This window comes from Microtus ochrogaster, unplaced genomic scaffold (assembly GCF_000317375.1).
Source record: "Microtus ochrogaster isolate Prairie Vole_2 unplaced genomic scaffold, MicOch1.0 UNK54, whole genome shotgun sequence".
Lineage (NCBI taxonomy): Eukaryota > Metazoa > Chordata > Mammalia > Rodentia > Cricetidae > Microtus > Microtus ochrogaster.
This window is the reverse complement of record NW_004949152.1, coordinates 1906684-1934201: the sequence shown is the minus strand read 5'-3', so window position 1 is coordinate 1934201 and position 27518 is coordinate 1906684. Positions and strand designations below refer to the sequence as shown.

The window sequence follows — 27518 nt, the reverse complement described above, 5'->3', positions numbered from 1 at the left end:
CTTCCCCTGCCTAATAAAATAAGGTCAAATATGATTTAAAACATTATCTTATTAATTTTGCTTTAGTGAGCACACAAAGTAATGGTGTTTCGTTGTGACATTTTCCTATGTATATACTGCTATACTTTGATTGTACCTTCACTCCCCTTGCTTTTCCCCAACCCTGGCTGCCTTCCCCCAAACTGCCCTTTGGCTTTCATGCCCATCTATTCCATGACCCTCCTGTATGCCCACATCTCATCTTCTACTTTCATGACATATAAACATGTACATACACACCTGGACATGTTTAAGCATCAATTTCTCATGCGATAATAAACAATAGGTCTTCCTAATTTGGCTCATTTCTCTTAGCAGAATGATCTCCAGCACCAATAATTTTCCTATATTACTATAATGTTACCCTCTGGCTGAATGGAATTCCACTGTTTATATGTATGTTTCCTTATTGCTTCTGAGGCTGGCTCCAGGTCTTGTCTGTTGTGAACAGTGCCGCAGTTAGTACTAATGAAGGAAGCTCCTTCCGTCCTGTGGATTCTTAGCTCCGGTCTCCAGTCATAGAGCTCTGGAGCACTGTGGTCATTCACACATGCCTATAGCCTTTTCTTTATTCATATTTAAATATATTAAATGTATTTCCTTGACCTTGTCCTTATCCCTGATATTCTCTCTTGATTAGTGGAGTCTAGTCTGTTAGTGCCACTTTGCACTGTAGTTTTTTCAAATTTTCATTCACTCAAGTTTTCACATTAACACTCCCTCTGTCTTAATCTTGCAGGATTTTTAGAAATCCATTTTTCTGACTTTCCTCTCAGCGCTACTGATTTTCTCCCAGGTCCTAATCGAGTGTATTTTTGTGTCTGTGTATCTTCTTTAAGGCCATTGGTAACTTTATTAGTCATGTCTTCACCTGCCCTTTCAATGACTTCAGTGTGTCAGAGTTCAGCAGTTAAGGTGTTATGATTTTTGAGGAGTCAATGCTTCTTGCATTTTCCTGGTTCTTGTATTGTGATTTGTGCTTCAATCTGCTTGGATACTGATCTCAGTTTTATCTAAGGATTTCCTTACTGAGCCACCTACACTGGAGGGCCTACTGAGAAAAAGCAAACAGCACATCCATGCGTGGTACGAGACACCCCTAAATCACTCACAGCCCACTAGCATCCACCAGTGACCTGCTGTGCAGTGTGCTATAAAGTTAATTATTGATTTTTATTTCATATGCACTTGTGTTTTGCCTTCATGTACGTCCATGTGAGGGTGTTGACAGTTATAGGCAGTTGCGTTACAGACAGTTGTGAGTTGCTATGTGTGTGCTAGGAATTAAACCCAGGTTCTCTGGAAGAGCAATCAGTGTTCTTAACCACTGAGCCATCTTTCTGGCCCAAGGTAAACATTATTTAGGGTAAATGTGGAAATAGAAACAGTAAATGAATTAGATAAAAGAAGGATGTAGAAAACTTGTAAACAAAGAGATCAGAGTTAAATAAAAGGAAAATGAAGAGTCTGGGAAGAATGCTATGGTATCTAGAGAAAAAACAAGAGATAGAAATAACAACAATAAACAAAAAGGAGATTCCCCTCCCAAACAAGAAACCTTGAAAACATTAGAAAAATATAAGAATAAGACTAATATAAAACCCTAAACCAGTAAGATCAAGTAAAAATTCTACTAAGAGTATAGTGGGGGGAGAAGGCGAAACAAAATTAGGGATGAATAAGAAACCCATAGAAAAAGCTACTACTTTATAAGGAAACTAAAGCATTAAACAGACTTTGAATAGAAGTACTCTAAATACTATTCCCAGAAGCCATGTTTTTTTTTGTGTGTGTGTTTTGTCTTTAAACAGCAAAGTTTCAGTGCCAGTTGTAGAACACATCTCTGAGTGGTTGTCATCGCTCTTGCCCACAGAACTACAGGGGAAAACTATTGGTGATGACACCACACACTTCAGATACTGGTCACAGGACAATCAACCTGGAACTAAACTGGACGCTTCCCTCTGGTGGCTGGCTCTCATAGTGCTAGAAAGCGCTGTGGCTGCTAGGAAAGAAAAACCCTGACTGGTCATACATAGCATGGACCTTACAAGCTATAGTATCAAGCAGTCAGGCAAGAAATGCCTACTGGTGGAACAGTACCCTGACTGGTTTGGGGTAACCAATTGCTATCTGGATGGATGTGGGGACTGCCCTATGGGAGGGAATACATGCTTGGTACTATGGTCAAAAGCATATGGCTGGTAAGATCATCTAGGTCTTGAGTGGGTGGAGGTCTACAACTGTTGTTTTACTAATGAACATAAGACAAACTGTCTTCTAACGATGTTGTGTTTATACCCATAGACTACTGTTACTCTCAGCTTTGGGTAGAGAAACTCCTTTCGCAGCAGTTCATGCAAAGAGCCCTAACTGGCCAGAGAGCTAGAAATATGTGACTGTTGAGTGCTCAGTCCTAAACTGGACATCTATATGCTCCCCCAGACCCATAAGACATTTGTAGAAAAGGGGGCAGAAAGACCATAAGAGCCAGAGGGTAGGGGAGCTACTATAAAACAATTCTGGATATGGCAAGGCCATTTCAAAGGTGAACACTCAGCAGCTGTAGGTACCTTGCACAAGACATGAACAACATTTCTTCATGGATGGCGGGAGGGTGGGAGTGGGTTTGGCTCATGAGGCCCCACTCTCTCCTGAGGAGCTACTGCCAGTTAATGGTTACCAGGGGAAGAGGTAACATCTCTTCAGCAGTATAGAGATTAGTACAGTGTCCATAATCCAGGAAAGAGCCCTGTACTCGTGCTCAACCAAGCTGCCCTAACTAAACAGGAGTGGGAAGAGATGGCGAGGAGGGAGGAAGGGTAGGGAAGAAGAGTGTCAGTACAAGCAGCAGGGAGGAAGAACAAGCACACCTGCACTGGGGAGTGAGTACACACGGTGTACTTATGCTTTCCAAGTCTAGAGCTGCTAGTTAAAAATTAAAGCAATAAATTAAAAAGTATTTTGGAAGAAAAGGAAAGTGGAAACACAAAAGAAAAAAAGAATTTTAGAAAATTAAAAATAAAATGACTGACCAATAAGGAAAATTATGTGCAAACAGACAAATATAGAAAATGGAATAAATAAAACCATAACTTTTCAGTATTATGAAATGAAAACACCACTATTCCAAGTGTATTAAAAAGAAAAACATGGAAGTACAGGGGAAATTTTTTTGTGTCTTTATTTTTCAAGACTGGGTTTTTCTGTGTAGCCCTGGCTATTGTGGAACTCACTTTGTAGACCAGGCTGGCCTCAAAGTCGGAGATTCTCCTGTCTCTGCCTCCTGAGTGCTGGGCTTAAAGGTGTACACCACAGCCAAGCCAAGAAATTTTTTTAAAAAGGAACCAACAAGAGGAAGTGTTAGACTGACTTCTCTGGAGTTTCTGATAATAGGAGATGATTTCAGTGCTGTGCATAGATGTAGGGGAGAGTTATGAACTCTTATCTCTTCTGGGATCTGTGCTGGTGGTGAATCTGTATCAGACAAGTGTCTGATGTCTGCCAAAGCCTTTTCACTTTAGTTGTTACTCTTCATTACATACCACAAGCCTCTTCTGGCTCATTGAGCTTTACAGTTGGTGGACTGGGCAGGTTCTCTTGCCTTTACTATATATACATATATGCTATATATCTATAGTATATATACATACATATATATATATATATATTACATCTATATGTATGTGTGTGTGTGCACTTATCTTCTCCTCTAGGCTTAGGCGTTGTCTGCCTTATTTACCATTTACCACTAACTAGTATTCCTATAACTCAGTGTTGACATATCTTCAGAAGCATTTGAAGAATGTAGTACAATGAACATTTTAAGTATCAATATCAAAATAAACATTTGACTTCCTAAAGTTTAATGGCTATTTATAAAGATCATAATCATTAATAGCTATTTTGCACCACCATTCATGATATTAAAGATAGTTCAATCACTTGTAAGCAAAGATCTGTCCCTATCCAAAATGCCCTTAATGTATAAGATAGGAAACAAATTAGGGGCTGGAGAAATGGCTCAGTAGTTAGGAGCAGTGGGTGCTCCTCTAGACGACCCAGGTTCAATTCCAGAACCCGCATGGCAGCTCAAACTGTTTGTAACTCCAGTTCCAGGGGAGCCATGGCACCAAGCATGCATGTGGCGCGCGCACGCACACACACACACACACACACACACACACACACAAAGATGCAGAATAACTGTACACATAAAATAAAATAAATCTTTAAAAATAAAGATACAAATGAAGAATGCCAGTGAACACATAAGCCAAAGTAGCAATTCAAATATCCAAAGATCACAAACTGTACTTACCAACTAAACTTGCTGTGCAAAATATTCGGCTGCTTTTTTCTAGAATCTCATGGAATCTCAACTGACAAGCTGCAATTGTTTCGTAATCTGTGCTGTAGGCTTGGTGGAGCTCCAGAGTGACAGTGTTCTTCTGAATATACTGCAAAAATAAGTCGTTTACGTGGACAAGATACTGAGAAGTGAAGTTATATTCTGGGTGAAGGCCTCGAACAATGGGAGTGGTCTGCAGTTCAAAGTCATAGAAAGCATAGGTACAGAAAGTGACAGGCTCTTTGTCACCAGATGCCTGCAGGGCTTCAGGAGAAAAGGTGACTTTATTGATGTGGATTTCAAACAGGTTTTCTCCTCGTTCCAGGTGGATGGTTTCATCAAATTCATCAACAGAGTCATCTGGCGTGATTTCCGCTTTAAATTTGTACTGCTTAGTGCCGTAGGCGATGTCCTTTAACTGGGCTGCAAGGGAAGGCAAAGTTTAGACATGTCAACATGCCCACATGTGCAGATGCACGCTAGTTTCCGAGGCAGCTTGATGTCTGCAGCTTTCAGCAATATTCTTCACCTTAAAGTCTATACCGGTACTGCTATTTTCTTCAAATAATGCTCATTAACAACAAAAATCCCTCAAGACTTGCTTTGACACCAGTCATTAAACAATAAAATTACAACTTCAAAATATATGCAGCTCTAATTCATCAATTTACAATTAAAAGAATAACCTGAAATGACCCTATCCTATAGCAATACTGATGAATATCTTGCATAGAACCCTCATCTGGTGATGGATGGAGATAGAGACAGAGACCCACATTGGAGCACTGGACTGAGCTCCCAAGGTCCCAATGAGGAGCAGAAGGAGGGAGAGCAAGGAAGTCAGGACCTCGAGGGGTGCACCCACCCATTGAGACAATGGGGCTGATCTATTGGGAGCTCACCAAGGCCAGCTGGACTGTGACGGAAAAAGCATGGGATAAAACCGGACTCTCTGAACATGGCGAACAATGAGGGCTGATGAGAAGCCAAGGACAATGGCACGGGGTTTTGACCCTACTTCATGTTCTGGCTGTGTGGGAGCTTAGCCAGTTTGGATGTTCACCTTCCTAGACATGGACGGAGGGGGGCGGACCTTGGACTTTCCACAGGGCAGGGAACCCTGACTGCTCTATGGACTGGAGAGGGAGGGGAAGAGGAGTTTGGGGGAGGGGGAGAAGGGTGGGAGGAGGGGGAGGGAAATGGGAGGCTGGGAGGAGGTGGATACTTTTTTTTCCTTTTCTCAATAAAAAAAACAATTAAAAGAATAAAAATGAAAACAATTATACCTTCAGTTGTAAGATAGGCTCAGCAGAAAGAGGAAGAAGAAAGGGCAGGTGACAGCTGAGGTCACTATTCAGATGCCATGCGCTCCTCTAGCTTTGCTGTATCCTACAGAGTAGACCTCTTTTGTCCCCAATACCATCTCTTTAGCTTAATAGGATACGTCTGCTCCTCCTTGCGGTGAGGTAATGGATATGCCCTACATCTCAATTATGGTGATAGTTTTACAGTTGTACACACAGGCCTAAACTAAACTAACTTATACTTTAAACCCTCAGTTAAAATTGTATCAGTTATACTTTATAAGGCTGTTTTTTCAAGGTTATGCATCTTTCTAAATGCACAGCTTTCCCCTAGTATTACGCTTACATTTCCAGAAGGAATAAAATGTGTCTCTATGCCCCTATAAGACACTCCTGCACAAGGTCTGCCTTAGTCCTCTGTGAAAGTACCCTTCAAAAGTCACCAGGAGCCAGTTCAGCTCTAGACTGGGCAGTGTCTGACCTTCTGTTATTTCTTTTCTTTGTTTCAAAGTAATGAATACTCTCCTTTTAAAACTATTACTCTATCTTGACTTCCATGTCATTGTTCCCCTCCTCTTATGTCTCTTTTCATCCTATAGGTCTTTCTCTCTGCTAGTTTGCTGGTTTCTACGTTGGTAAGCACTAGTCTCTTTGATGTCCACTGTCTTCAGTACTTGAGTAGTCTATCTCATCAGTAACTTTATAGTCTTAAAAGTTATTTGGGATCTGAAAAATCTTTTGATAACTATTGATAACTATTTATACTTACTGTTATTGATCATACTGAAAAGAAAAAATGTCTTTTTACATGTAACAACAATAACCTATTATATGTTAAAATAAATCACAGCATTTATTTTTTTCAAAGTTATAATTTCCAAAAAAGTAAGGAGAGTGGCATTCTTTTAATCCTTTCAAATTTAAAAAAAAACATTTTTATAAATGTCTTCCTGGTCTCGCTTAATAGCAAAGAATATGGAATATGGATCTGTAGTTGGGTCTAATCTATTGTGATGTCACACATCATATAGCCTCCGGAAACTCCATTATAAACTTGTAAGAAAATAAAAATGATAAAGGCGAATAACATATTATTATAAAACTAGTTTTATCAGTGCAGACTTCTACAGCAGTTTAGGTTGAGAACCTGGGGGTACTTTGAGAACTTCTTGGTTATGAAGAAGAACTAACTAAATGCCTTTATTTGACTGAACAAAACTTTCCAGAAGTCAAAGATCACTATGTACCTTTTGTTCCATGCAGTACTCAATAAAAGTTTGTTTCATGGAATCTTACTGATTAAAAAGGAGGTCACTAAGTGAAGATTCTTCATTCAAGTCTTTGCAAGCCTTTACCAGCATGCTTTTTTTTGTCCTCTGTACTCAACAATTCATTCCATAAACACAATCAAAGCCTCTAAGGCATCATAAACAAACAGTAGACAGCAAGAATACAGATGGGGAAACCTGAAGCACTGCTGTTGAGTTTCCAATGCAGAAACTCTAGGGATGATATTTGTAGGCAGAGACTACTTGCTCTTTTCCTGGCTGCTCAGACCCAAAATAATCACATAAAAACTGTATTATTACAACACTGCTTGGCCTATTAGCTCACACTTCTTATTGGCTAGCTCTTATATCTTTAATTAACCCATTTCTATTAATCTGTGTATCACTACATGGTTGTTGCCTACCAGTAATGTTCCATTTGGTGTCTGCTGTCTGTCTCCTGCTGCAGCTACATGGCCTCTCCCTGACTCTACCTACTCTCTCTTCCTCTAGCTGCTTGGAATTTCTGCCTTGCCCTATTCTGTGCTAAAAAAGGCCCCAAAGAAGTTTCTTTCTTTCTTTTTTTTTTTTTGGTTTTTCGAGACCGGGTTTCTCTGTGGTTTTGGAGCCTGTCCTGGAACTAGCTCTGTAGACCAGGCTGGTCTTGAACTCACAGAGATCCACCTGCCTCTGCCTCCCGAGTGCTGGGATTAAAGGCGTGCGCCACCACCGCCCAAAGAAGTTTCTTTATTAACCAAATGTATTCACAGAAGGAAATCCCACATCACCTCCCCTTTTCTGTCTAAATAAAAAGGAAGGTTTTCACTCTAACCTAGTAAAGTTACATATAATAAAACAGGTATCAAGCAAGAATTACAGTTACAATATTTATATCTACTTTATCTTTTATTATAACTAAGGAAAACTATAATTATAATTAATATTTCACAGCATACAGAGGGAAATCCCACATCAGACATTCATACCATAGCAGGTATCAGTGAAACAATGGCAATATAATACACAATATAATGTTCTATCTACAGAATATACAGATTTCACAGAAGATATGGGTCCATCACATACACACACACACAGACTCCACCCTAGAATGTACAGATTTCACAGAAGGGGCCATCACATACATACACAAGTGCACATGCATGTGTGCGTGTGTATGTGACAGACACAAACGCTCTACCCTAAGAATAAGAAAAATCATCCTAGATGTGAAGTGAGACAAGTGGCAGAAAGAAGCGGAGGGTTGTTGTGGCTTCTAGCTGGGGAAGTGCATAAAGTTTCCACTGTCGCTTGAGATACAAAGTACACATACAGCTGGAGGCAGTACGGAACCTTCTGTGTTTACATACATTCTTAAGATAGGATCTCTCTAGATAGCCCAGGCTGACCATGAATCATCATGGTGGGCAAGCTGGCTTTGAATCTGTATTCCTCCCGCTTGATCCTCTAGAAAACTGGGATTCCACGCATGTACTGCCACACAGAGCTCTTTTAGATAACGTCTGTATTTGCGAAAGTTGGAAAATCAGTGTGAGGGCATTTCAGGTAAAGGGATGGTGGCTGACTCAAGCAGAGCCATTTCCTGGCATGCTAATACAGATGGGTATTATCTTGATGTCAAGGAAGAAAAGAAGTTTAGGCAGAAAAACATCAGGAACAAAAGCTGGTGCTGGGAATGGGCAAAGTGATATCTGATAAAGAGCAAGCACTTAGAACTGGCTAAGGTGCTCATGCTGCTAGAGGGGAAATTACAAAGGTGTGTGAGACTTGAGTTTGTGACACTTTATGACCACTTTGAAATCTTGATCACCATACTGAACCTGAAAGCAGCGAATTGTTGAAAATTCCTACTAAAAATTCTTCAGTAGAAGAGAATAAGATGAAATAGTCATTTGGTAACTTATTCCAGCTTTAAACTTGGAAAAAAACAGAGCAGGAAGATATTGTGAGCAAGGGTTTGGACGGCATTCTCAACTGCCATAAAACTGTGCACACTGTACCTTCAAGCTTCTGGATGCGTGCAGTCCGGATATCAAGAAGATGAACATATTGTTCCACTTTGAGTTCATAATCTTGCTGCAAATTTTCCATCTTCTGAGTCACCGCCTCAACTTCCATCTAAAAATAAAAGACAGCAAGGTCCACTACTTATGATTATCCTATTTGCATCTGTCAAAGCGACTTTGAGCCAAGCATTTGAAGATGGAGCTGTAAAACCACCATGCTAGGATTCAAACGTTTCCTACATGGAACTCAAGGCTACCATGTTATGAATCAAGTACTTCTAGTTGGAGTTTTAAAGCCAGGATGATTTGAACATTGTTTGGATGGCTAGCAGGAGCTCTAAATCACGGTGCCCGCCTGTCACAAAGCTTACAGGGCAGTGGCTTCCTTTTTTACAGCCAAATGTTCATACTATTGAAAGCTGACAGGGACAGCTGTGACGGGGCTTTTGGACGGTCACTACGACTCACTGCAGACTACAGTGACACTAGTAGAGGTGAGGTTACTGCCACCAGGAACTTCCCTAAGCCAAGGCTTCAATCATCTGCTTTTAAACCATTTCCCCCAACTCTAGTTACAGGGCTGAATTACAGGAATGTTCTAATACTTAATAAAGGCGACGACAGATAATAAAAGAGGATAATGCGAAAGCGTCTCTGAAAAGACAATCCTTAGGAGAGTATCACAGAAAATACACGGTCTTGACTTAGTGTCTGACAGTACCTGATAGTCTTTATTGATTTTATGTTGCATAATTAGCATATTTCTTGTCTTTTCAAGTTCTTGTACTGTTTCTGCATGAGTTGCTTGAAGTTCTTTCATGGAATGTTCTAGATCTTTATTAAGTTTGTTGTCCACTTTTTCTAAAAATGAAAGGTCTCCATTCTTTTGTTCTTTCTGAGCCTAAAGTAAAACCAAAAGTTTAAATTGCAACAAGAATTTGCAGAATGTGGCCGTGTGAATTAATGTGATCCATCAAGAAACACTTTAATTGAATTCACACACTTCCATTTTTCTACTAGAAACAAAGCATTGCTAATATATACATTTGCATATATATTTAAAACAATTACAGTGAAATAAAAATAGTTTATCAACTTCATAAAAAATGAAATCACAAACATTTATTTTTCATCTTATCAAAATGTATACTATGATATAAACATAAAAAGTATACTTGTAGATAACAGTATCTCAAAACTAAACAATACCTTTGTGTTATATTTATGGTTCAACACCTCGTTTAAGAAGGCCAGCTTGGTTTTACAGTGGGTCAGATAAAAATAAATTGTCTTTTGTAGTCAATTTAAAGTAGGACTTTAAATAAGAGTGCTGAGCTCAACGTTAATGTGACTTTGGTGTCACTATGAAATATGCATATGCTGTAACTAAATGTCATCTAACCATTTCCCGAATATTAGTACGTCATTGTGCTCTCTCTCCATCACTTCCCCCCCCCGAGACATGCATGCACTAAGATGCAGTGAGTTTTAGAACATGCACAAATAATTTACTCTCTAATTATGGTTTATAGACAAAGGTCATCATTATATGGAAACAGGGAGCCATGGACTCGATGGCTCATTTTGAAAATGCTACCTTTATAAGCAGGAGTGCCTCACTCAGGTCATCAGCATCGATATCACTCTCCTGTGAGAAAGAAAGTCAGAGCCCACAGTGAGGGGTTAGCTTCCAGCACAGATTCCCATGAGACTGACTGACTACACTGACTGACTAGGAACCCAGAGGCCATGAATTTAAGAAACCTAGTACTCAGTATATTTCAGCTACCCAGAACAGCCCCACAGAACATAAACAACCAGGTAGGCTAGCTAATAAACCAAAGGACACATCTATGTTTCTTGCTTTGCTGTGCACTGTTTCTTTCTGTGCTACACACACACACACACACACACACACACACACGCACGCGCGCACACTGAAGAAGGGAACAAGTCACCTGGTTGAAAAACCTCATGCGGCTTTTCAGCTCATCCAGCTGCTGCCTCTGCTGCAGACACTGCAGCTGGAGCTCTCTGTTCTCTTGCACGAGCTTCTCATTTTGGTCTTAAAAACAAAGTCAGCATGATTAGAAGGTAAGTGAGAACTGTGTTAAAGAACACCTTTAAACAAATTTAAATTCGGCTACACACACACACCAAGCTGGCTCTAGTGCCATTCAGGCCAGAGGAGACAGGAGCCTGCCCCTTAGATGAAGGCAGCAGCGGCCGAGGACACAATGGACACCATCATGTGCCCGCCACATGACTCACTCACTTATCAGAAACTTAAGACTTCAGTTCCCCGCATGAATACAAGGAAACTGCGGTTTCTGGAACTTCAAAGGAGCATTCTACTTAAAATGCCTAAGAATATACGTTTCTAAATATATGATTTTTACTTACTTATTAAGGGTCCTGAAAGACATGCAAAAAAAATTTGTTTTTTAGTGTTCTGATTGACTTCTTTGAATTTTCTTTTCCTTACTTAGCATAAAGTCTTTGTATTAAAACAAGATCACTTATTTTATAAACTCTAAATTCATAACTTAATCAGCCATATCCCTAACAAATCTGTTCCAACAGGAGAGATTTTGAAGCAGCACCAATGATAACTCAACTGTATTCTGAGCTCACGGTTCCTGCCATCAGTAGGACATGGGCTAGAAAGATGGCTCAGCAGTTACAAGCTGTGGCGGTTTTTCCAGAGGATCTGGGTTCAATTTCCAGCCACCCCCCATGGCACCTTATAACCACTTGTAACTCCATTTCAAGGAAATCTGGTACCCTCTTCTGGCCTCTGCAGGCACTGCATGCACATGGTATATAGAAACTCATGCAGGCAAAAACACGTAGACACATTAAACAAAAAAGCCACTGATGGCCACAGGCACGTGCACTACATTCTTTAGCGCTGTGTTCCTAAGTGTACTCCCATGGTCTTTACTGTGGTGGGCAGTTACTCTGCTTTGCTGACTCCTGGTGGACTACTTCTAGACCATGCCATCCAGAGTGTGTCTCTCAATTTCTTTTTGATCTCAATTTTTTGTTTATTCAAATAAATTTGAGTTGTACATTTTCTTTCCTTTTGTTAATAAAAAATTAAGTAACACATTTGCCAAGAATTCTTCCCATGAATGCATCTGCAGTCTGACTGGATGCTATATAGAAATATGTCTCTGCCTTTTTTGAAGGCTTTGTTTCCCTAAGCTATAAATACTTCTTCACACAGTAAAAATGTTAAATTACGCCGGGCGGCGGTGGTGCACGCCTTTAATCCCAGAACTCGGGAGGCAGAGGCAGGCGGATCTCTGTGAGTTTGAGGCCAGCTTGGTCTACAAGAGCTAGTTCCAGGACAGGAACCAAAAAGCTATGGAGAAACCCTGTCTTGAAAAATCAAAAAAAAAAAATGTTAAATTACACAGTTAAGAGGAAATGAACTAAATTTGGTAAGACTTTAATATCATATAGTTCCTGGAAATCCTCAGGTATATAAAGATACAGAGGTACTTTATTAAATACACAAACACTTCTATTATATGAATATAAAGTTAAAGGTTATTGTATATTATTATATGGTATAAATTGCTAAAATTCAGTAAACTAAAGGAATTTCAAAGCGTAAAAAACACCTCAAAAGTTTGAAGGTATAGGCCAAGCACTTGTCTCTCAACTAAAAATTAGCATTAATTACCATTATGAATTCTTACAAAATAAACTTTTGTGGGGGGATACAATGGTAATGTGGTATTCCTTGTACTGATCCAGTTAAAACAACTAGAAGCCAGAGGGGCTATGACAGAGAATAACAAAATAACAATGAATGGTATAATGACAGACTAAGAAAAGTAACAACAAAAACGGTAACTAAGAGAGAGAGGGGAACCCTAGGTGCTGATGGTAACTGAATTCACTCTGTGGTCTGCACAAGCAGGAACTCTAAGATGTAATTAAGGCACAAAGGCAGCAGCTCTCAACTTGGGGGTTGAACTTCACAGGGGTCAACTAAGACCATTGGAAAACAGAGATATTTACATTATGACTCATGACAGTAACAAAATTATAGTTATGAAGTACCAACAAAAACAGTTACAAAGTAGCAACGAAAAGAATTTTATGGTTCGCAACAACATGAGGAACTGTATTAGAGGGTCGCAGCATTAGGAAGGTTGGGAACCGCTGTCCACTGGCACACTGCTCCTTCTTAGTACGGACACAGTGTACACTGTGATCTTTCCTATGCTCTAGTTTTTTTTAATCCTTTCAATTCTGTATAGCTATGAATATATCAGGAAATACAAATAAAATTATACGAGCATTTCCATCCTTTTACTCTTTTTTTGTTTTGACAGCTATGTCCCCATTCACTGATATTTTAAAAATAGAATGCCGTTTGTGGGAGAGTAACTTAATGAAGAAACACCAATGAGCACTGCTGACCTCTTTACAGAATTTATGTAGAATTATACACTAGAGTCTTTCTTTATCAAGCTGCTTATTTAGAATATGTTTTGGGTCTTTAAGAAGTACCAAAACGGCTACAGTTCAAAGAGGAAGCAGGCTTGCTGAATTATAATATGAAAAATCAAAACACTCTGCAAGAGATGAAAAACAACCGCCTTACCTTCTGATTTGACAAAAAGCAGGTTAAGTTAAACAGCATTTTATTCAAATGAGATACCATTTCACTCTTTAAACTTACATTCTTCCAGCACGCCATTAATAACAGTGCAGAGAACAATTCAACTAAACAATTTTCAGAGCTCCTTTGTGCTAATATCTTCAGCTGTGATCAATATAACCATATGCATTATGCTGAATTATGCATTTCAGCTAAAGATAGAAAGGAACGTTCAAAAGCAAGCCCTTAAACACATGCAGTTAATTTAAGCATTAACCAAATGCAAACTGCATTTACATATCCTTCCCCACATATTCACACAATCTGAAACTAATTTGTACCTTGAATAAAGAGGTGAATATTCTCTAAAAATAACTTGCCGGTTAGATGAATGACTACAAGAAGCCAGGGAAGCATCTTCGGCAAGGGACACTTGATACAAGAGAAGGCAAATGTGTGAGCAGAGTTCACAGTCAAATTAAACCATCTCAAAATCTGTACCACGAAAGGAACTTTCATCATATTCAAAGACTTCCTTAAATAGATAATTACAAATTTTTTGTTTATTTCCCCAAAATAATTAAAATCTAGAATATTTTTCTTCATATTATTTTAACTTATTTTCATTGATTCATTTGAATATTTTTATAAAGACTTAAATTCTTAGATTTGTAAATTTAAATCCTTCAAAGCTGGAAAATCACAGATCCAGCAACTTTTACTTAGAGAATAATTATATTAATGTGTTAAGGAGGGTTTTCATGTTGGAAGATTTGGCCTATGATGTTAAAAATTACTTCCTGAATATGTATCATAAGCAACTGCAGAGTCATCTTCAGGATATCTTATACTGAGAAACTGTAACAGGCACTGTCAACGATGGTGACATGGGTTTAAATTTCTACCAGAATATTGACTCAAAATTCAGTGACTAAAAGGGCATATTATAAAACGAAATCCACACATACACCAACACAAGAACCGTAAGTATCAGTAAGATGGACTTGAGGGCTGCAACAGGGCCTAGGCCTCTTTCATGTGTTCATGCATTACTTTCAAAATTCAGAAAATCCTTAAAGGGAAGAACCAGCAAAGAAGATGGGGGTGGACTAGGCAAATTAGAGTATCTGAGCAACTACAATACTTAATAATAAGAGTTCTCCAAATAAATTAAAAACAATAGTTTAAAAAGAAACTAAGATTCCACCCTTTGAGAATCAATTCAGATGTGTGGAAGACAAAATGTTGGAATTCTTGGTATCTTTAAAAAATGCAGAAAAAAAAGAAATAAAATAGGTTTATTTCATTTCCCTTTCTCTGTAAAATTAACTATGTAATTATTTATTGTGTATGTGTGGCGGGAATGCGGGGGCCATGGTGTGCATGAGGTCAGAGGACAAGATGCAGAAGGCAGCTCTCTCCTACCGTGTGTGACTTGGGGGATCAAACTCAGTTTGTAAGGCTTGGTGGCAGGATGCTTTTACCTGCTGGGCTATCTTGCTGTTCCTTATTTCCCTTGTCATTTAAGAATGTGCAATTTATCTATTTTGGAAAATGGAATGGGGCGATAGGGCACCTCTACTTCATGTATTTACAGACGCAGCACTCCAGTAAGACTCAATAGTGACATTAAGATAAGAAACCCGCTAAGGAAGAAGTCATGTCACCATGTAGTCCCATCAACAGTCCTCTAGAAATACTCATAATTAATATATCAGTCAATTTGAGCACGTGGTAGAAAATATTGACTACTGTGCTTCACTGGAATAAAGACTCCATCAAGTATGTGTTCCTATTTCAGGCTTGTTGAAATGTAAAAAACATGTCTAACCAGTTTTTAGGTGTTACTGCTTATGGATGCACTCTAATTTTAGGAACATTAAACATGAAAAATTCTCTTCCATTTAGTCAATAAAATGTGACCCTGTGGTAATAGTACAACTAAAAATACATTTTTTCTTACTGAGTCTATATTTGCCTTTGTTGTTGTTAACACAGGGTCTTACTATGTAGCCCAAGGGATCTGGAATTTACAATTCTTCTGTCTTGGTCTCCTGAGTGCTATGATTACAGGCATGTGCCACCATGTCTGGCTATATTAAACTTTTAAAATTCTCATGTAACTGAATTGCAAATGTTCCAAAGGACCAAGCTTATTACTACATTCCTAGGTGTATCTCATGGGTGCAGACACAGGTACCACGCTTGAGTAAAAAAAATCTGCCCCCCCTGCTTTCTATCTATTTGCACTGGGAATGCATGAGTCTGTGTGCCGTACAACAGTCCAGACATCTTTAATTACATTTTATTTCTAGGAGACAAGACCTAATGATTCTGCTTAATGATTATTATTTTAACAGGGACATTCTGACAAAGTGTTTTGGTTAAAAGAATAGATTTAACATCTCACTATTAGATTGTTCAGTTTGATCTATCAAAACCAGCCAGAAACTATTTCTCTTATTTGTCCCTACTTTGGGTTTTCCCCACTGTATCTGCCACTACCTGAGCCATTACAGACGTCTCTAGCTACTGTTGGCCTCCATGTCTTATGTGGGCAAGTCTTTGTCTTAGTTGCTGTATCCTCAAAACTTACAACAATACTGAGCACATACTGGTGCTTAATAAATACTTGTTTTCTGTCAAAGAGAAGTTCAGAATTTAAGGATATTAAATTAATAAAGACAACCTAGATAAAAGCGACTATGAGAAAAAAAGTTCTTTTGGCATGTATATGTTTGGCTGTATGACACACACACACACACACACACACACACACACACACACACACACACACGCTGTGTTCCCAGAGGACAGCAGGATGATTGGCAAACAGTAGGTATACAAGAAGTACTGACTGACTCCGCAAATAAGCATCAGATGTCTGCAGAAGTAAACAGGTGGTTATTTCTCTGTACCTCTTTCAGTCTTTAATTTGTCAAGGACTTCAGTTTTGTCTGTTAGATCAGATTTTAGGGCAGTTTCGAGCTGAGCAATCTGCACTTTCATCTGCTGCTCCTTTAACTTCCACTGTTCTTCCTGGGCAGCACTGAAGGCACTGCAAAACACACGTGACATGCAGGGAGAGCTGGCAAATCAGCTTCCCCCGAAAATAATAAAGAGAAAGCTTTTAGTGGCACGGAGACCACTGTCATCATGTCTTAGGAATTAAGTAAACATATGCTGCTCTGCTGCTGTTGAAACCAAGGCGCCTTGCTCAGGCTGCGGTTAGGGAACATGAAAGAGTTTGTGGGATGAGCAAAGGAACTGGCCTTAATTTAGAGCTCCAAAGTCAGAAAAGTTGGCAACATGCAGCTTTTGTGGACTAGTAAAGGAATTCAGATACTGTACATACTCCAGAGGAATCCACGGTTCCAAACCTCAGCAACTGACAGGCGAGACTGTCCTCTCCCACTTACAAAGCCCACTCACCCAATACTGAGGAAAAACGTTTTCCACCTCCTCTTTAGTTCTGAGGAAATTGGGAGTTTGTGATAACACAGACATAAATGATGGTATACTGAACCACAAGGTGGTAATTCTGATACTAAGAAGTGGTGCAAAGGACGTTTATCACAAAAGACAAAAGCAATAGGCTAAGAACAAATAATTTTACTTTTAACACAGATTATTATAAAGTGAGTGCCTCTAATCTACTAAGATCATGAAGAGAGAATTATAATTGATTCCTTATTAAAAATGTAGCACATTTTTTGGTTTTTTGGAGACAGGGTCTCTGGCACAGGCTGGCCTTGAACTCCCCAAGTTCCTGAAAATGACCTTGAACTTCTGGCCTTCTGGCTTCTACCTCTCCAGGGCTGAGACTGCAGGTGTGCACCCCCACATCTGGTTTGTGTGATGCTGGGGATAGAACCCAGGGCTTTGTGCAAACCCTCTACCCACTGAGCTACATCTGCAAGCCCGCAGCCCAAAGCAGTTTCAGTTCGGGTTTAAATCTGCTAGTGATCAAGGCATAGCACACTAGAAGAAAGGACAGGATAGGAGTAACTAGACGCTACACAGAGGGAGAAATCAACTATTTCCTCATCCAGGGGGCCTGAGCGTGGTCCACACCGGTGCTACAGCCGCTTGCCTCGCTGACACTCAGGGACATTGCAAAGGAAAAGCCTGGCAATCCACGTTCCTGCAGCTTTCCAGGTGAGAGCCAGACTTCGGAAAACTGATCTTGATCTGCATTTCAGCAGAAAACCATTATCTGCGCAGCCTGACTTGACTGAGTAATCACCCACAGCTTTGACCCCTCTACTTATTTTAAATTCAGTAAATGAAACAAAAATCTATAAAATCTGCTTTTATACCAATGACAAAGTAAATGGGAAAGAAATGTACTGTTGAAAATTGACCCTGATGCTGCTCCCAACTTGTCCTGAGCGTTTATTCCAAGAGATACTTTCTGTAGAAGACACAGTTTAAAAAAAAACAAACAAACTGTGTATTCATTTCACATTTTGAATATTTTTATTGCATTTAAATAATATCACCTTAAAAACAAAAGGAATTCTAGATGTTACTCTACAGATGACATCTGTTTTCCTCTATCAGTGTTCTCATTTCACATATGGATCCTTAAAAAAAAACGTAGAAACTGATATGTTAATATCATAAGCTAATTTTTGTCAAAGGTAGAATTACCTAGACTTAAATGGAATCTAAATAAAGCATATATACTTTAAATACTAAAAAATATTCCTTTGCAAATTCACTTAAAATGAATGTATATAATTTCTGTGTCTAGCCAAATTAATACATATGCATGAATAGTACATGTATGTATGTGTGCCTTCTATCATTAAAAACATGCACCACACAGAAAAAAACTTATCATGATGAAATAGGCACAGCATCCATTCCCTGAGATGCCAGCAATTAGAAACAGTAGTATTCCAACAGTGTGCGCACAGCAGATCACCAGCAGCTAATCTGGCAGGAACATCAGAAGCTGTGTGTGTTTAAATTAAGAACAATTTAGCAGCCTGGTTTCTCCAAACCCACAAAATACTAGTGTAAATCAGCATAAGTCAATCTGAATTTAGCCCACTGCTATCTTCCCTCTAAATTTAGGACTGCATTCCACTGGAGTTTCATGAGGAATTCCTTTTGAATTTACTATATTCCTTTATGCTTGGAGCCATCTGTGTAGCTATAAATGGTGAACCACATCTGGCTCCATTTTCTTTGCAAGGGCCATATACATGATTAAATCTGCATATGAGAAGAGTGTTTAAGAACTTTTTATTCATGAAAATGTTTTTGTATATACCAACAGTGGCAGTGAAGGGAAGATGACTGTCTCTGTGCCCATTGCACTGGTATGGCCTGTGACAGCCTGCAGGAGAGCTGTTGGTTGTTGGTGCCTGTGGTCACTAGCATGCACACAGGCTGCCTTGGGTCTCAATTATACTGTTAATAACAACCCTTGATTAAAACATGATATGATCAAAATTAAAGTTAAAAATTCCCCTCTACTCTCAGATCTTTTTTTCTCATAGAAAACTTCATTGCTCCAATGTTCTAGAACATGTTCCTTATGTGAGAAATGAGGGCGCATAAGCCCCTCTCCCATGAAGAAAACCATAGGTACTGCATACAGTCAGAGCTCATGTAGAAAAGAACAGAGTCTTTGGGAGGGGCAGCCATGCTCTTTCAAATCTGAGCAGTTTCACAATATAAAAACCTGATCTGTTTGGTTCTTGAAAGGTCACTACAACACTCAAACTCTAAATGGACTATTTTTTTTATTTGTTTGTTTGGTGTTTTTTTTTTTTTTATTATGTATACAATGTTCTGTCTGTGTGTATGCCTGCAGACCAGAAGAGGGCACCAGACACCATTACAGATGGTTGTGAGCCACCATGTGGTTGCTGGGAATTGAACTCAGGACCTTTGGAAGAGCAGGCAATGCTCTTAACCGTTGAGCCATCTCTCCAGCCCCTGACTATTTTTTTTTTAAACAAACAGCCATTAGATAACCATCTCTCAAAAAATTAATAGCTTAAACTCACTTTCAACAGGAGTCTTGGACTCAACCTGAAGATGAAAACTTGGCAGTGGATAGAGGTAGTAGCGCTTTGGGCACACAAATGAGTGAGTGAGTGTGTGTGTGTGTGTGTGTGTGTGTGTGTGTGTGTGTGTGTGCGTGTGTGCGTGTGTGTGTGTGCCCACGTGTGTGGATGTGCTCAGCATGAGAGGCTCAGGAAGTGTGGTGGAACCCGGATTCCAATAACCTCCCCAGGTTATATGTGCACATTGCTGCTTAAGGCCTACTACATCCACTAGTTCCTGGCACCCAAACTACACTAAATTCAGGATTGGAACACAGCCTTACCATATTACTGCATGAAGTTTCTCTTTTTCATTGCAGAAAGTTATTCTGAATCTTAAAACTGAAAATTTCTTAAAGTTCTTATTTCTTGGCATTGTATCAAAAATGTTTAGCATATTAAAGAAGTCTCATACCAAGTACTAACACGAGGGTTTTATCTTACCACATGATTCTCTAATATGTCACATGTCAAGTAATAAACACTTTCAAAATTTCATTTTAAAAAGGGAAGATGAGAATGCAATCTGCAAATCTTTTTTTTTCTCGTGAAAACCAGCCAACTTGGAATAACAAACACATGCTCTCCTTTTTAAAGCATGTGATCATTATGACTAAGCAAACAAGTAGCATGCGCAGTTTCTGATTAACATTAACTTCAGCAGTGATGAATCAGAGTGTAATGAGAGAAAGAAGCTGCAAGAATCTACGGATGATGGCCATGTCCACAGTTTCTTTATGCTTCTGAACACATAATAAAAAATTCCATCAGGAAATTTTGACATTCTACTTATGATTATATGTACATGTTGGAATTTGGCTTAGGAGTCGTTGATTTTTTTTTGTACTTTGTTTTGATGCTCACTATAGCCATTTGCTTCCACACACCTCATATAATATTTACGTGTAAGTGGCACAATGAAGACTGTTTTCAGTGTGATGAGGAAAAAAAATGTAGTGCAAGCCCAAAATATTAAAAAAAAAAGCAAAAACCTGCAAAGCCAGATTTACACTCTTAGATTATCTTCTAATATGGAAATACAATATTTTATAGTGATGAAGTAAATATGAGAAAAATATGCCTTGTCAAAATTCCATTTATGTTTTATTCCCAGATAAGTCTGATGTTTTTTATTCCAGGAAAGTGTGTCTAGTAAATTCTCAAGTTGGAGAGAAGTAGAAATTTAGAAGTAATGGCCAAATGGTACTTTTTGTAATTTGTTTTAGACCACGTTAAATTATTTAGAGTTACAAGATGTTCAAGATAAGTATAAATCAATCAAAATCTCTGCATGTATGACAGGTCCATTATTTCATGGATGCTTCCTTTTCACACACATACTTTTCAAATGCAATTAAAATCAGGGACAGTGGTGCACTGGGGAAAAATAAATCAAATTTTAGAGCAGAAAGAATTAGGTTCAGTTCCACACTAACTCCCAGCAGTGCGTGTGACTCTGCACAAGTTTGTTTATCTGGCTTCTCGGTTACCTCCTTTGTAAAAGACAAGAATACCATCACTTTTCACAAAAGGGCAATGTACTATATGTACAACATCTGAAATTTCAAACATATGATCATAAGGCATATAGATACATCAATGTAAATATACACACAATATTTTAGAGATGGAGATATAAGCCAGGAGGTTTAATAGATTTTTTTTAGGCCAAGTTAATTAGAAAGGGACTGGAACAAAATGGTCTAGAAGGAAGTTTTATGCAATTCCACATAAAGATGTTTAGCTAGGCTACTCCTGTTAGAGGGCCCTGAATATTTAACTGGTAGCCTACTGTTGCTAACTCCTGAGAGGGAAAAAAAGGTAAAAAGCATTACAATAATAACTAATATAGACTTCAGTCATGTTTACAAGTAACCAAAATAAAATTCCCCACACACTCTGTCAGAACTAAAAATTCAAAATTTAAAATGTATATTAATCTGCAAAACATTCAGTCAAAAGGGTAAAGATATATTTAAAGCACAGATACTATTTTGTTAGGTTTCAGTATATTACCAACATGAAGCAGAGGTTGAATATCAGATAAAGCCTATTCAAACAGCTAACTCAGCTTCCACGTCATCCCATATACTGAAAGACAGGAACAATTTCGCAGACATATCTAAGATAGACAGTCAGAATCATTTAACAAGACTTAGCCATGGGGTAGAATTGGGTTTTAAATATTAGCAGAGGGGGTTATTTTCTAAAAGACTGTAATTATGAATCATTAAGAAATGAAAGTGAAGTAGCTCTTCAAAATTCATCCTGAGCTGAGGCTGAGGTGCCTGAGTTTCTCTTTATAAGGAACATAGATATTGCTGGAGAACCCTTTCCCAACCACATTCACTCTGCTAAGACGCTGGAAACTCTTCAAGAGCATATGGTATCTGTCGAAGGTACTCCAGCCTTGTTCTACCCCCCTTGTCTGAGCATGTAGAATTCTACACTCCACAGTGTTCCAAGGAATTGATAGGGTTGGATGCAGCCATCTCGCATGGCATCTACTGGCCTGTAGGTTGTGTTCAACAAGTGACAGTGCTTGTTACTAGCAGCAAAACAACCTGATTCTCCACATGATGATATACTACAGCTCAGTTAAGAACCAGCTACTAGTGCCTTTAAAAAGCTTACTTTTCTTTTGCAAAGTAAGTACATGTCTTTCCATGGCTTGTTGCTAGCTTTTAAGTCAATATTAGATATTGTGACAATAAATGCTTTGATTAAAGAGAGCTCAAAGAGAATGAAACACATAGAATTGTGATTTACCTGTTATAAAGTTTATCATAGTTTTCCTTTAAAAGTTCTCGCTCCTTTTCTAAATCATTAATTCTATCCTGCAGCTAAAATGAAAATAAAATTACAAAGAGTTTCCATGGTTCAGAGTTAACACACTAGTCTCTGAAAATAAAGTTATACAATAAGTGATTATCATATCAAACCACACTATAAGAAAACCAGGAGGGGACAGCCACTCGTTCAGTCTGCATTCCTATGCTGCTGCTGACTAGACCACATACAGTTCCTGCATTCAATTCAGTGTTGATTTCTTCCATGTTGTTAAATAAACATGAAATTAATATTCCTGTTTTAATTTAGTAGAAACGGATACACTACTTTATGGCAACACGAGTCAGAACTCAATAAAGAATGTGTTAAGAGCTTTCTCTTAAGGTCCTGGAAACATAATAGTTTTTCCTTTCTACCACGATGAATTCCATCACTATATTCATTTTGTATTAATTTCTAATTGGTCCATAAAAAATGAGTACTAACTGTTCTTTAAGTTCATGATTCAAATAAGTTTGTTAATCACTATTTAAAGACACAATTTCTCTTGTTACCTGGAATTTATAAATGGTAGCACATCATAAGAATAATGCATATTTCTTATTTTATCCTAATGAATAATATTTTCAGAAATAAATATAATTTTCAGGTATCATAGTTATTAGATCATTATGAGTAAAATGTGGATTGCTATCCTGTAGTACTTAGGGTTTATTAGTAAATATGCTCTGTAGGCGCTCTTTTTTTCTGTTTTTGCTATTGAGTAGAGAACTTAAAAGTCATCTCTACTTTCGACATTCTCTTTTGATGCCAGTGAGAGACAGGAGGAGATTCTCCTGGTGCAGAGCAGAATGTAAACACCTACTCCATTTCTGCTCTCCTTAGGAATATGTGCAATAGACACAGAAAAACACTGTGCTGGTTGGGAGACATACGTGGCAACAGTGATAGAAGGGTAAGTTTTCAAACAACCGCCCAGAAAGAAGGTATTTTACAGAACTGCTGACACAGTAGAGCCTAACACCCCTCAGGAGGGCGTCATTCCTCTGATTCCATTCTTGTGTCTCACGGACTAAGAAGTCGTATTTAGGAAAGCTCCGTTCCTTAGGCCATGCGATATCACCTTACTTTTCATTTCACTCAAGGCTCGTTAATCCTAGATAAACAGTGGCTCTCAGTGCATCTGCGGGTGTTTGGAAGGCTCAGCCTGCCATTCATACTCTGTACTACCTACTCTATGCTGCTGTATCACAATAGCAAATATATAGTGCAGGACTTTGACATAAAATTTTTTTGAACTGTTTCTCTTTTACTTTTCAAAACAGTTCCAGAGAAATTTTCATGCAAAAATGACCCACTGTCCTGGAGCTCACCTCCTCCACTCTTCTCTCTGCAAACCTCGCCGAATGCAGCTGCTTCTCCAGGCTGCAGCACTTTAAGCGCTGGTCCTTAAGCTGCATATTTAGCTCATCTCCGTTTGCCATCAAGGCATCATGGCTGATCCTGAGCGTTCTTTGCTTCTACAAACCAGAGAGAGAAAACACTCAAGCATTTTAAATACTTGCTCTGAATAACTAATCGCGAGTCTATCACGGCTTTATCCTGGACGTTTACACTGCCCAGTTTACCCCTCAGGTCATAAACCCTGGAGCTGTAACACAGGGAAGAAGAGGCTCACAGACTGTCTCCCCTTTACTGTCCCCAGGCTTTGACTTGGTGACAGGGACCAGTATATAAACTAGTTTCAGCAATTAATTTTCCCCCTTTTACTAGGGTTATAGTGGTTTGACATGCTGTTTAAAAGTGCTTCAGCATGGAGCGAAAAAACACTCATCACCGACACGGAAACTGGATGATTTGCCATTAGAGCAAAGTAAACAATTTTGAATGGTTAGCTTTTAATTTTAATACAAGGACATTTTTATAATTCTGCAAAAATATTTACAAATCTTTAAGTTGTAAAAAATTTATATGTGAACATGATTATATTCAATTTTACATACTTAAATAATACATTCTTTTAAAACTAAATAAAACAGGTTATTAATTATAAAAAGGCATTTTGTAGACACCATTTGATCATAACCTGAAACAGTCACCTGTGTAAGTCCGAGTGAAGGCTTTTTAGCTCACCTACGAGAAATCTAGCCTTTAAGACATATTAGGAAGATTCAGATCAGTTCCACTATCGCTATGTTATTGGAGCAGGCTGCCTTTAGAGCCTTTCCTTTGAGCTCCCTACTTCATTGAGGCTGTCGGCCTCCACCTCTCAAGCCTTTCCTTACACTAGTTCCCAAAAGATGTACCTGTAATGTAGCAGGCACTTGTTATTTTGTTATGTGAACAAATACACCAGGGGTCACTGTTACATGGGAATCAAGATAGTCAGAGAAGTAAGAGAACATAAAATCATTTTTCAGTTCCCCCCTTAATTCTGCAGTTTTGAAACTGCTTTGTCCACATGTATTTTAGTCCAGAGGGACCGATCTATACACTGACAGAGGTAACACTCCCACTCCCAAAACAGATTCTTCTCCTACAAATCTGTGCTTCTATATGGAACGTGGTTATACTTGGCACTACAGGAGGTTCCTGTAGGCTGGAAGATGTCACTCAGCTTGTCTGAAAGGTATTTAACCACTTAGTTCAACAGTGAAACAGGCACGATATGACCCTGTACTTTACATCAATGGGCAGCTTTCCTTGTCTCTGTACTTTAAAGAAAGCATGACTTAATATAAATGCTGATCATCTGGAATGCTTTGGAGTTCATTAATCGCAGGACTTCTGTTAATTACGCAATGCCAATAAGCAGTAGCTCTGTGGGGGCATATCCCTGTGTACCTACAGTCACTTGAAAATCACCCTGAGGCTGGTGAAGCCTAAATAGATCAGACTGAATTGTCAAAGTTTAAAATAAATATGCTGATAGCTGATATAATGGGTACTCAAATATTTTCTGGTAATGGTGGTGACCAAGAAACACAAAATAAGCCGGGCGGTGGTGGCTCGCCTTTAAGTCCAGCACTTGGGAGGCAGAGGGTTTCTTGGAGTTTGAGGTCAGTCTGGTTAGTTTAGGAGGCTCCAAAGCTACAGAGAAACCCTGTCTCGAAAAACAAACAAAACAAAACAAAAAACAAAGAAAAGAAAAAAAAAGAAAAAGAAAATAAAAGTTCACATCAAAGAAAGATTCAACAGAATGTAATTATTGACCTGCTCGCTACTCTGGTCTTTGCTGCACACATGTGAAAGTGAATGTGCACGCAGGCGCTGAGACATCTTCAGTACTCAGGCCATTATGTGAGCTCAGGAAAAAGGAGATGAAAAGAATGTTCAGGGCATGAGGGGATTTATGACAGATGCACTTGGTAAAATGACTTAGCTATTTATAAAAAGCCTAAGTAGGTAGGTAGTAACTGTTAAGAACAATATACAAAGAGAAATTATACACATTTAATAAAGCACATATTAAAATAAAGATTTAGCATTATGACCATTATTAAAAGTACAATTTGAATACTATTTTTGAATCCTTCTCATCTGTGAATAAAATAAATAATCACAGTACCTCTTGAAGCTGAATAAATTTTCCTTCTATGACTGAAAGAGCATTGCTTTTCTCCACTAGCTGTTTATGGAGTTTAATCAGCTCTACATTGTCTCGAATATTTGACCTTCAAAGTTTAAGAAAAAGAAAAAAACGAATACAAGTTAAAAGGAAACCAACAACAACAATAACACAAACACATACCTATGGTTGATTTACTTGTATATAAATAAGTCCTCTAAAATTTTATATTATTATAAGTTATGGTAGATGATTGAAACCAGTCAATATCCATTCTGGAAGGTGTATAAACAGACCCTCTGAATCTGAAAGGAGTTCCAAACTTGATGGCAATGTTAGCTTCATCAAGCTGACAGTATAGAATGACAGCTATTTTAGGATGGTCTGAAAAACTGGATAAAACCATCCGTTTTCAGCCAGCATTGTCTCCCAGCAAACTCTACGCTTCCAAAACGGACTCCACGCTAGGTTCCTTACGTGCAGAAGGGGCACCCCACCGTCATTCATCTCCCCATCACTCCCTCCACACACACGGCATCACAAGATTATCATTTATTAGGGTTTCCTCTTGGAGTTTCAACTTTTCAAATATTTCCAAAAAAAGTGACTTAGCATTTTCTACTAATAATGCCCGAAGCTGGCGTTTAAATACGTTGCAGATGTGCCTTAGCTGTAAGAGATTATTTGATGTCCACAGGGTATATAGAAACCTTATATGCTGCAATACTAGTTTGTATTTTTCCTACTGAGATTAAAGCAAATGTAGAATTTAACAGGAAGATCTTGTTAAAGGTTAATCACAGATCTAAATGAATACCTGTTCTCAAAAGGCATTTACTTTCCTGACAGAAAAAAAGTTCCCTTAATTTAATGCCTCATTTAAACTTTTTTTTTAAATTGTGAAGCCTTGATTTTAAGACTTCACTTTAAAAAATATAAAGGTAAAAAAATTTAAATTCAGAAAATTATTTCAGCATTTAAACTAAGTAATTTGACTTCTAAGGCTTACCTAGCATCCACATATTGGAAACATTGTCACAAGGCCCAATGGAACCAGCAAATGCACTACAAAGCTCACACATCTGTAAACCAGCTGAGGACTTGAAATACTCAGTTTTCCTCTTTGATATTTGAAAGTTCATTGTATTTTGGCATTGCACAGTTAGTTGTCCTCACACAGAAGATAAACAAGTCCAAGAGCTTGGATCTTTCCCAGGGCACAGTCTTAACACAATGTTAAAATAATTATGTGTCTCAAACAAGTTATCTAGCAGCTCTAAGCACAGATTCAACAGTGTGCTTATTGCTATTTTCCTTGTTCTTACATTTTTCCACTAAAATGCAATATGAAGAAAAATATATTTTAAATAAAGAATAAAGAAAATATTCAAATTTGGTTTCATTCAAAATATGAAAAAATATTTGAAATCTAAATACAATTTACTTATTCCCCCAGAATTACTTGGTTTAACCACTCAATAATGTGTAGCA

At 38.4% G+C, this 27518-nt stretch overlaps 1 protein-coding gene across 3 annotated transcripts in view; it reads right to left on the bottom strand.

Annotated features, from left to right (window-relative positions):
• The window catches only part of Rpgrip1l (RPGRIP1 like), a 108971-nt gene that overhangs the window by 58144 nt on the left and 23309 nt on the right, over positions 1 to 27518 (bottom strand). For 2 of the 3 annotated variants that reach the window (XM_013354629.2, XM_026777283.1), the window contains 10 exons: positions 26028 to 26133; positions 23833 to 23979; positions 22439 to 22512; positions 16526 to 16665; positions 11393 to 11404; positions 10948 to 11054; positions 10587 to 10637; positions 9711 to 9890; positions 8984 to 9101; positions 4361 to 4813 (listed from right to left, as the gene is read on the bottom strand). In XM_013354629.2, the coding sequence (XP_013210083.1) occupies positions 4361 to 4813; positions 8984 to 9101; positions 9711 to 9890; positions 10587 to 10637; positions 10948 to 11054; positions 11393 to 11404; positions 16526 to 16665; positions 22439 to 22512; positions 23833 to 23979; positions 26028 to 26133 (1388 nt within the window). The remainder of the gene's footprint in view (positions 1 to 4360; positions 4814 to 8983; positions 9102 to 9710; positions 9891 to 10586; positions 10638 to 10947; positions 11055 to 11392; positions 11405 to 16525; positions 16666 to 22438; positions 22513 to 23832; positions 23980 to 26027; positions 26134 to 27518) is intronic. The other variant, XM_026777284.1, reaches the window with a different exon arrangement.